The sequence below is a fragment of the Lycium barbarum genome, chromosome 8, assembly GCF_019175385.1.
Source record: "Lycium barbarum isolate Lr01 chromosome 8, ASM1917538v2, whole genome shotgun sequence".
Taxonomy (NCBI): Eukaryota; Viridiplantae; Streptophyta; class Magnoliopsida; order Solanales; family Solanaceae; genus Lycium; species Lycium barbarum.
This window is the reverse complement of record NC_083344.1, coordinates 32645859-32657570: the sequence shown is the minus strand read 5'-3', so window position 1 is coordinate 32657570 and position 11712 is coordinate 32645859. Positions and strand designations below refer to the sequence as shown.

At 42.8% G+C, this 11712-nt stretch overlaps 2 protein-coding genes across 2 annotated transcripts; both read left to right on the top strand.

The window, feature by feature from the left end:
- The first annotated feature begins 5918 nt into the window (after positions 1-5918).
- LOC132607786 (uncharacterized) lies at positions 5919-6563 on the top strand. Its single transcript, XM_060321864.1, has one exon. The coding sequence runs from the start codon at positions 5919-5921 to the stop codon at positions 6561-6563; it is 645 nt and encodes a 214-aa protein (XP_060177847.1).
- A 2285-nt stretch (positions 6564-8848) lies between these two features.
- On the top strand, positions 8849-10202 carry LOC132607785 (uncharacterized). Its single transcript, XM_060321863.1, has 2 exons — positions 8849-9002; positions 9622-10202. The coding sequence occupies exons 1-2, from the start codon at positions 8849-8851 to the stop codon at positions 10200-10202; spliced, it is 735 nt and encodes a 244-aa protein (XP_060177846.1).
- The last annotated feature ends 1510 nt before the right edge of the window (positions 10203-11712 follow it).

The window sequence follows — 11712 nt, the reverse complement described above, 5'->3', positions numbered from 1 at the left end:
TACCTGACCACTTCTCCACCTGGTCACATTGGTGCCTCGAACCACACCCCACCATCACTTAACACTACCCAAATTCTCAAAACCACTCACTATATCCCCTTTTACCCAACACCACAAAATACCCATCCCGGCATCATTATACAACCAAGCATCATCTCGCTACCAACCACCGTACTCCCCCTGCAGTTTCCTTCCACACACCTGTAACCCCAGGAACCTTTTCACCTAATCAAGAAATTGATCACTACGAGGAGATGGAAAAAGCATGAAAGGCCGAACAGGAAAAACAAGAAGAGAGGCTCGAGCAGAAAATGATTGCAATGCTGGAGCAAACCATGAAAACCGCTCACAAGCACGGGCCTAAGTTATGACGACTTATGTATTCATCCAAATTTGGACTTACTCGAAGGCTTCAAAGTGTCGCGTTTTGAGCTATTTAATGGGGCGGGTAATCTAAAAGCGCATCTACGGGCCTACTATGACATATTGGTCAGTGTCTGAGACAACCAAGTGCTTCTCATGAGGCTGTTCAGCTGAAGTTTGACCTGAGAAGCCTCAGAATGGTTCACGGCGCAAGACATATGCCGTTGGATTACATGGGAAGACATGGATGCGGCCTTCAAGGAAAGATTTCGCTTTAACATGGAAATGGTACCAGACAGGTATTATTTGGAAAAAGTCAAACTGAAATCCACCGATACCTTTCACGAGTATGTAAGTAGGTGGAGAATAGAAGCTGCTCGGGTACAACCGCCAATGGGCGAGGAAGAACTAGTGTCAGTCTTCATCCGTTCGCAAGAAAGGAATTTCTATGACAGAATGCTTTCAATGGCCGAAAGACCATTCTCCGAACTAGTCAAAATAGGAGAAGCCATAGAAGATGGTCTCAAAACAGGCCGAATCATAAGTATGATTGGAAAGTCCACTAGGTCAAGCTCAACCGGGTTTATAAGGAAGAAGAAGGAAGACGTGGAAAAAATATCCCACACTTTTAGCCCAAAACCTAAAAGGAGGGAGGAATTCCAGATGGAAGCATATACTTCACCTCCCCCAAACACTTACATACCTTCTCCGTACAATGCGGTGCCCCTATATTATGCACAGCTAACCTTCTAGCACCACCACTAAATTACCAAACCTCACAAAATACCTTCCAATCACCTCCCCCGAATTATCAAGCTCCACGGCCAAATTATCAGACTGTCTCTACCCACTTACCGTCCTCCACAAGATAACCAACCCAATACCCACCAAAATCAGTTACCACCTAACACTTATAATGCGCCATGTCAGAACTTCAAAAAAAAGCCTGCCTACGTGTTCAATCCATTAATGGAATCATGGACTGATCTGTTCAAAAGATTGAGCGTGGTCAGGATGATCCAAATGCATCCCCCAAAGGTTGTTGACAAAAAGAATCGGTTCTACCGAGCTGACCAAACATGTGCCTACCATTCTAACGGAATAGGACACAACACTGAGGACTGCATCAATCTCTAGTCTAAGATACAAGACATGATTGACCGGAAGGAGATTGTACTCCAAACAGCTCCTCCAAATGTGAACACCAACCCCTTGCCAAACCATGGCAACAACGTGATTCATATGATCGAAAGAAAAGAATACTAGGTCATAGGCAAGCCCACAATCCATGAATCTGTGAAAGAACATGAGCGCACAACGGCATCGCTTTCTCTACGAGAGCATCCACAATTCAAAGTATTAATCCCTGTAGCAGTTGTTGCGCATGTAGCACAAGTAACCCCTGCACCGCCTCGAAAAGAATTTGTGGTCCAAGCTGTTGCTGCTTACGGAATTAAAAGATCAAGAAGGTGCTATACTCCCGAAGATCTAGCCCAAGGGGTACCTCGAAGAGAGGGAAATCAAAAAAGGGCAATCACTAAGGGTGAAGCTGAATATTTCTGGCATTGGATGCAGACCAAAGAATACTCTATTGTGGAGCACCTAAAGAAAACACCGGCCCAAATTTCAGTGTTGGCATTTTTACAAAGTTCACCCCAGAATTGCTTGGCTCTAATGAACGTGTTGAGGAAGCCCACGTCCCAACTAGGATGATTAGCAAAAATCTGGTTGAAATGGTTGCCCATGTTATGGAGGAACACCAAATTAGCTTTATGGAAAAAAGAGTTGCCCAAGGAAGGCACCAATCACAACAAAGCACTGCACATCACTGTCATGTACCGCAATAAAGTAGTGACTCGCATGCTGATCGATAACTGAGCGGGACACACAATTTGTCCCGAGTCTACCCTAATTCAGCTGGGATAAAACCTTGGAAAGGTTGGTTAGAGCCACACTAATATAAGAGCATTTGACGGAGGCCGATGTGATGCCACCAGAGTAGTGGACCTAGATATTCAAATAGGTCCAGCAGAGTTCACTACCGAGTTTTAGGTTATGAAAATACCTACCAACTACAATCTACTCTTGGGGAGGCCATGGATCCACATGGCAGGTGCAGTACCAGCTTCACTTCACCAGTCTTTGAAATTCGTCTGGGGAGAACAAGAAGTGACAATCCATGGAGAGGCAAGCATGCATAATTATCCAGACAATTCCGTGACAGTTTTCATTTCAGACTAGGATATGTCCCAACTGAAGATGAGATACCTAACAAGAAGAGGCAAGAGGTCGCGGATCTCCGCAAACCCATTCCTATCCTGTACCAGTCATTTCCTAGCCGAATGCTTGTGCCGAACGGTGCTGACATTGAAGAAGGGATAGGGATGTTATTCTAAGAAGAAGATTGTTCAGCCATCTTAGAAGAGTATGCAGAAACGCCCACCATCAGAGACACAGATCCGGGCGAACAACTGCCCAATTGGACCTTTACCCCGTTACTGGCTCCTCGGTAGATAAAGATGAATTTATTTTGAAAATAGGGAGAATCGGTCGAGGACCGATTACTCACATTTTATCATTCTATATACCTCGTAATGTTTTTAAAAACGGAAATGGCTTGATGTGGATCCAAGCCGGGACTACAATTTGTACTTTTATTAATCTAAATCAAAGAAAGCCTCAGTTTAATCAAAATAATTTTATTTATTTATTGCGCATGCATGTTCTACACTAACATACTTTTCTTTGAATTTTTTCCAGTAACAAAAATGATAAAACAACCCTAAATGTCATGACATGTTGCAAAAAAAATGAGTCGAGCAGCGTAGAGGAAGAAGAGTACGAGGAATATGATGAGACCACAATGTTACCTGAGCGTCTCCCGGAAGAGGTAGAGCAGTTTGAAAGTGAGCGGAAACCAAACATGGACGAAACAGAGGCCATAAATCTAGGTGACGAAGAGAATGTCAAAGAGACAAGGATAAGTGCACACCTAGAAATGCCTTTAAAATAAGAATTGATAAATGTACTAAAGAAGTACATGGATATCTTTGCATGGTCATGCCAGGGCTAAGTACTAGTGTAGTATCCCACAAGCTACCTATCAACACGAACTTCGCTCCGGTAAAACAGAAAACCCGACCATTCAAGTTGGCCTTCAATATTCGCATCAAGGATGAGGTAGAAATGTAAATCAAGTCCGGGATAATAGAAGTAACCTTATACCCTACCTGGTTGGCCAACATTGTTCCAGTACCCAAAAAGGATAGAAAGATAAGGATCTGTGTGGATTACCGGGATCTCAACAAAGCCAGTCTAAAGGATAATTTCCCGCTGCCAAACATCCACATACTCATAGATAACTGTGTCAAGCACGAGCTATAGTCATTTGCGGATTGTTTCGCCGGTTACCATCAAATCCTAATGGATAGAGAGGACGTGGAGAAAATAACCTTCATCACTCCATGAGGAGTATACCATTACAAAGTAATGCCCTTCGACCTCAAAAATGCCAACGCGACCTACATGAGAGCCATGACCACCATTTTCCACGACATGATTCACAGAGAAATTGAAGTATATGTGGATGATGCCATTATCAAGTCAAAGGAAAATTCGAAGCATATTACTCATTTGAGGAAATTCTTCAATACGCTCCGAAAGTTCAACTTGAAATTGAACCCGGCTAAAAGTGTTTTCGGGGTACCGGCCGGAAAATTACAGGGTTTTATAGTCAGCCGAAGAGGCATAGAGCTAGACCCAACAAAGATCAAGGCAATCTAAGAATTACCTCCTTCCAAAACCAAGAAGGAAGTCATGAGCTTCCTGGGAAGGTTAAATTACATTGGACGATTCATAACTCAATCCACAATCATTGTGGAGCCCATCCTCAAGCTTTTGAAAAACGACGCTCCCACGAAATGGACAGAAGAGTGCCAAGAGGCATTTGATACCATTAAGAGATATTTGTCCAATCCACCAGCCCTGGTACCTCCAAGGCCTAGAAGCCCGTTACTGCTATACTTATCTATTGCAGAGAATGCCTTTAGGTGCGTGTTAGGACAAAACGATGAAGTAGGGAAGAAGGAGGACACCATTTACTACCTAAGCAAGAAATTCACAGCCTGTAAGGCAAGATATACATTGGTAGAGAAAACCTGCTGTTCCTTAACCTGGGTGGCCAAGAAATTGAGGCATTATTTGTCCTCGTACACCACTCACTTCATATCCAAGATGGATCCACTAAGGTATATATTCCGCTAGCCTATGCCTATCGGAAAGCAGGCAAAATGGCAAATGCTGTTAAGTGAATTAGACGTCGTATACATAGTTAAGAAGGCTGTTAAAGGACAAACTTTGGCTGACCTACTACCTGCAAGTCCGGTGGATGAAGAACTCAAACCACTTCGCACTCATTTCCAGACGAAGGGGTGTTGGCCATAGAAGAAGAAGCAATAGAATCTTACACTGGCTGGACAGTGTTCTTCAACGGAATGGTGAAATACAATGGTTCTGGAATCAGAGCAGTTCGAATATCAGAAAGTGAGCAACACTACCCCATGGCCGCAAAGCTTAAATTCTGTTGTACCAACAACATGGCATAATATGAGGCATGTATCCTAGGCCTCAGAATGGCGCTTGATATGAACATCGATGAGTTACTAGTCATGGGAGACTCCGACCTGCTGATTAATCAAATACAGGGCGAATGGGCCACCAAGAATAAAAAGATCTGGCCATATGTGAACTTGGCACAAAGACTGTGCAAGAAGTTCAGAAAGATTAAATTTCGACATACGCCGAGAGCGCAAAATGAATTTGTCGATGCCTTGGCCACAATAGCATCAATGATCCAACATCCTGAAAGCAGTCACATTGACACGCTAAGGATAAGCCTGAAAGAAGAGCATGCCCACTATTGCCATGTGGAGGCTGAGCCAGATGGAAAGCCATGGAACAATGACATCAAGATGTACTTGGAAAGACGGGAGTATCCCGAAGGCATTGCAAGTGGACAAAAGAAGACCATCAGAAGAATGGAAAATAGTTTCTTTCTGAACAAGGAAGTATTATATAAACGGACACCGGATTTGGAATTGCTACGATGTGTAGATGCCGGCGAAGCCACCAGATTGCTGAAAGAAATACACGCAGGGACTTGTGGACCCCACATGAACGGATTCGTATTGGCCAAGAAGATTCCCAGAGCCGGGTATTATTGGATGACTATGGAGAGTGACTGTTGCAAATATCTGCAAAAATGCCATCAATGCCAGATCCACAGTGATTTAATCAGAGTACCACCAAGTGAGCTTAATGCTATGAGCTCAACATGGCCTTTTGTTGCTTGGGGCATGGATGTCATTGGACCCATTGAACCCACAGCCTCAAATGATCACCGATTCATTTTAGTCGCTAATGATTACTTCACCAAATAGGTGAAAGCAACATCTCACAAGACAGTGACAAAGAAAGTGGTAACCGACTTCGTGCGAAACAACATCATATGCCAGTTCAGTATACCCGAGTCCATCATAACTGACAATGGAGCAAATATGAATAGCCATCTAATGAAGGATATTTGTGAGAATCTCAAGATCACTCATCTAAACTCGATAGCTTATCAGCAACAAATGAATAGAGCCGTAGAAGCAGCAAATAAGAATATCAAGAGGATATTGAGGAAAATGATCGATAATTACAAAGGTTGTCACGAGCAGTTGCCTTATGCTTTATTAGGATACCATACTACAGCTAGAACTTCAACAGGAGCAACTCCACACCTGCTAGTCTACGGTACTGAAGTATTCATACCTGCCGAAGTTGAGATACCTTCTTTGAGAATCATTCAAGAAGCTGAGCTGGATAATGCTGAATGGTTCCTAGCACGATACGAACAGTTGGCCTTAATCGACGAGAAAATGATGGTTGCCGTATGCCACGGTGAATTATACTGCCAAAGGATGGCAAAATCCTTCAATAAACGAGTCAGGGCTCGACTTTTCCAGATCGAGCAAATGGTGCTCAAGCGGATTGTCCCACACCAAGATGAATACAAAGGGAAGTTCGCTCCCAACTGGCAAGGTCCTTACGTGGTCCGCAAAGTACTCTCCGAAAGAGCGGTAGTACTAGCGGAATTGGACGGACAACAGTGGCCGAAACCGATAAACTCAGATGCAATCAAGTGCTACTATACATAAAGACGAAGTTTCTCAATTCGTAATAGTACTCTTTGCTTGTAATTGTTATTCTATTTGCTTGTATTAGTTATTTCCTTTTGCTTGTAATCGTATTGTAATATATAGGAAAAAACAAAAAAAACTTTTGTAATATGAACTACGCAATGACCTGACTTCCCCACAGTGGGATACGTAGGCAGTCTATTTGGGACCCGGTCGCATATTAGTAAAAACCAAAAGCTTATTTACTTTTATTCCGAACTACGTTCGACCAAATTCCTTCTGCGACAAGACATGTAAGCGCTCTTTGAGCTAGGTCTCACCAAAAAAAAAATCAAGAAACCCCTAGAAAGCCTCAAAGATTTAGATGTCGCAAGGAAGATCAAGATTGCTCAACGTTCGACTGGGGCAGAGTTTTGAGAAGATCTCAAAAATTCATGCCGATAGCACATTACAAAGAGTCAGCCAATAAAAAGTTTCAAACTGGGGCAGAAATTTTGAGAAAGAACTCACAATTTCTCACATATCACCGTACTGCAAACTAGGGCAGAAATTTTGAGGGGACCTCAAAATTTCCTTGATAAAGAAGATTCAGCGAGAGTTTGTTGGTCAAGATTTAAACTGGGGCAAAATGTTTTATAAAATGTCTCAAAATTTTCGCATAAGTATGCGAATACCCCGTCTCTAAAAGGGGGATTCCCCTAGTTCGAAAACACATGTCACGACATTTGACCCTTATAAATATAAAATAGTGCATTTATTTTCTCATAAATAGGCATCTATACATTTTTCGTAAAAATGATTTTTTCACATAATAAAATTCATCTTTCAATACCAAGGCCGAAGGGCCCCAGATCTAGAAAGCCGAAGATGCAAAGGCGCCGGCAATATAGATCAACTTAAAATAGGAAAAAAACTAACTTATTTCTGATGCAGGTCTCCAGGATGTCGGGAGGATGATCCCTTTTTCTAACTTTATTTTATGTGTAGGGATGGTTCGCCAAAAGAAGGCCTAGATAGCTGCAGAGATCAGAGTACGAGACAGAGAAAATATTTAAAATGTCAAAAGGGCGAATATTTGGCCACGAGGGCTATAAAGGATGAAAAATGCCAAAAGGGCGAATATTTGTCCACGAGGGCTATAAAAAGATGAAAAAGCGCCAAAAGGCTGAATATTTGGCCACAAGGGCTAAAAAGGGACGAAAATGCCATAAGGGCGAATACCCGGCCATGAGGGATATGAAAGGATGAAAAATGCCACGAGGGAAAAATATCAAGCCACAACGGCTACAAAATGGCTGAAATTGCCACAAAGGCAAACACTTGGCTAAAAGGGTCGCAACAAGATTGAACGGTACATCTGACCGCGAGGGTCACAATCGACATAAAGAATTAAAGAAAGACGATCTAGCCGAAGGGGCCATATCTGTCATTACATTTCATGCTGTCATGAGGGCCATTGCACATTTATCTTCCTGCTGTCGCGAGGGCCATTATACGTTTATCTTCTTGCTGCCATGAGGGCTATTGCACATTTACCCTCTTACTGTCGTGAAGGACATTGTACGTTTGTCTTCTTGCTTCCGTGAGGGCCATTGCACGTTACCTTCTTGCTGCCATGAGGGCCATTGCACGTTTTCCTTCCTCCTGGCTTGAGGGCCATTGCACGTTTACCTTCCTGCTGCCGTGAAGGCCATTGCACGTTTACCTTCTTACTGTCGTGAGGGACATTGTATGTTTACCTTTCTGCTGCCGTGAGCGCAATTACACGTTTACCTTTTTGCTGCCATGAGGGACATTTCACATTCACCTTCCTGCTGCCGCAAGGCCCATTGCATGTTTAACTGCCGTGAGGGATATTGTACGTTTACCTTCATGCTGCCGTGAGGGCCATTGCACATTTTCCTTCGTGCTGTCGTGAGGGCCATTGCATGTTTACCTTCGTGCTGCCGTGAGGGCCATTGCAATTTTACCTTTTAGCTGCCGTGAGGGATATTACCCATTTACTTTCCTGCTGCCGTGAGGGCCATTGCACTTTTACCTTCCTGCTACCGTGAGGACTATTGCACGTTTATCTTCGTACTACTGCGAGGGCCATTGCACGTTACCTTCCTGCTGCTGTGAGTTGCACGTTTATCTTCCTGCTGCTGAGAGGGCCAATCATACAAACATACCGAGAGAATGAAAAGATCTTGCCATATGTGAACTTGGCACAAAGATTGTGCAAAAAGTTCAGAAATATTGAATTTCGACATACGCCGAGAGCTCAAAATGAATTTGTCGATGCCTTGGCCATAATAGCATCAATGATCCAACATCCTGACAGCAATCACATTGACCCACTAAGGATAAGGTTGAAAGAAGAGCATGCCCACTGTTGCCACGTGGAGGCTGAGCCAGATGGAAAGCCATGGAACAATGACATCAAGATGTACTTGGAAAGACGGGAGTATCCCGAAGGTATTACAAGTGGATAAAAGAAGACCATCAGTGGAATGGAAAATTGTTTCTTTCTGAACAAGGAAGTATTATATAAACGGACACCGGATTTGGAATTGCTACGATGTGTAGATGCCGGCAAAGCCACCAGATTGCTGAAAGAAGTACACGCAGGGACTTATGGACCCCACATGAACGGATTTGTATTGGCCAAGAAGATTCTCAAAGCCAGGTATTATTGGATGACTATGGAGAGTGACTGTTGAAAATATCTGCAAATATGCCATCAATGCCAGATCCACAGTGATTTAATCAGAGTACCACCAAGTGAGCTTAATGCTATGAGCTCACCATGGCCCTTCGTTGCTTGGGGCATGGATGACATTGGACCCGCTGAACCCATAGCCTCAAATGGCCACCGATTCATTTTAGTCGCTAATGATTACTTCACCAAATAGGTGAAAGCAACATCTCACAAGTCAGTGAAAAAGAAAGTGGTAGCCGACTTCGTGCGAAACAACATCATATGCCAGTTTGGTATACCCGAGTCCATCATAACTGACAATGGAGCAAATATGAATAGCCATCTAATGAAGGATATTTGTGATAAACTCAAAGATCACTCATCTAAACTCGACAGCTTATCAGCAACAAATGAATGGAGTCGTAGAAGCAGCAAACAAGAATATCAAGAGGATATTGAGGAAAATGATCGATAATTACAAAGGTTGTCACGAGCAGTTGCCTTATGCTTTATTGGGATACCGTACTACAGCTAGAACTTCAACAGGAGCAACAACATACCTGCTAGTCTACGTTACTAAAGTAGGCATACCTGCCGAAGTTGAGATACCTTCTTTGAGAATCATTCAAGAAGCTGAGCTGGATAATGTTGAATGGGTCCTAGCACGATACGAACAGTTGGCCTTAATCTACGAGAAAATGATTGTTTCCGTATGCCACGGTCAATTATACTGCCAAAGGATGGAAAGATCCTTCAATAAACGAGTCAGGGCTCGACATTTCCAGATCGAGCAAATGGTGCTCAAGAGGATTGTCCCACACCAAGATGAATACAAAGGGAAGTTCGCTCCCAACTGCAAAGGTCCTTACGTGGTCCGCAAAGTACTCTCCGAAAGAGCGGTAGTACTAGCGGAAATGGATGGACAAGAGTGGCCGAAACCGATAAACTCAGATGAACTCAAGCGCTACTATGCATGAAGACGAAGTTTCTCAGTTTGTAATAGTACTCTGTGCTTGTAATCATTATCCTATTTATGTGTATTAGTTATTTCCTTTTGCTTGTAATCGTTTTATAATAGATAGGAAAAACAAAACAACTTTTGTAATATGAACTACACAATGACCTGACTTCCCCACAGTTGGATACTTAAGCAGTCCAATTGGGACCCGGTCGCATTATTAGTGAAAACCAAAAGCTCATTTACTTTTATTCCGAACTACGTTCGACTTGATTACTTCTGCGACAGTATATGTAGGCGCTCTTTGAGCAAGGTCTCACCAAAAGAAAAAATCAAGAAACCCCAAGAAAGCCTCAATGATTTAGATGTCGCAAGGAACATCAAGATTGCTCAACGTCCAACTGGGGCAGAGTTTTGAGAAGATCTAAAAAATTTATGCCAATAGCACATTACCAAGAGTCAGCCAATCCAAAGTTTCAAACTAGGGCAGAAATTTTGAGAAAGATCTCAAACTTTCTCGTATATCACCGTACTGCAAACTAGGGCAGAAATTTTGCGGGGACCTCAAAATTTCCTTGATAAAGAAGATTCCGCGAGAGTTCGTTGGTCAAGATTTAAACTGGGGCAGAATTTTTTAGAAAATGTCTCAAAAGTTTCGCATAAGAAAGCGAAGACCCCGTCTCTAAAAGGGGGATTCCCCTAGTTTGAAAACACATGTCACGCCATTTGGCCCTTATAAATCTAAAATAGTACATTTATTTTCACATAAATAGGTATTAATACATTTTTCGTAAAAATGATTTTTTCACATAATAAAATTCATCTATCAATACCAAGGCCGAAGGGCCCCAGATATAGAAAGCCGAAGATGCAAAGGCGCCGGCAACATAGATCAACTTAAAATAGGAAAAATACTAAATTATTTCTAATGCAGGTCTTCAGGATGTCGGGAGGATGATCCCTTTTTCTAACTTTATTTCATGTGTAGGGATGGTTCGCCAAAAGAAGGCCTAGACAGCTGCAGAGATCAGAGCACGAGACACGGAAAAGATTTAAAATGTCAAAGGGGCAAATATTTGGCCACGAGGGCTATAAAGGACGAAAAATGCCAAAAGGGTGAATATTTGTCCACGAGGACTATAAAAAGATGAAAAAGCGCCAAAAGGCTAAATATTTGGCCACAAGGGCTATAAAGGGATGAAAATGCCATAAGGGCGAATAACCGGCCAAGAGGGCTATGAAAGGATGAAAAATGCCACGAGGGAAAAATATCAAGCCACAAGGGCTACAAAATGGCTGAAATTGCCACAAAGGCAAACACGTGGCCAAAAGGGTCGTAACAAGAACGAACGGCACATCTGACCGCGAGGGTCACAACCGACATAAAGAATGAAAGAAAGACGACCTAGCCGAAGGGGCCATGTCTGTCGTTATATTTCATGCTGTCGTGAGGGCCATTGCACGTTTATCTTCCTACTGTGGTGAGGGCCATTGTACGTTTATCTTCTCTCTACCGTGAGGGCTATTGC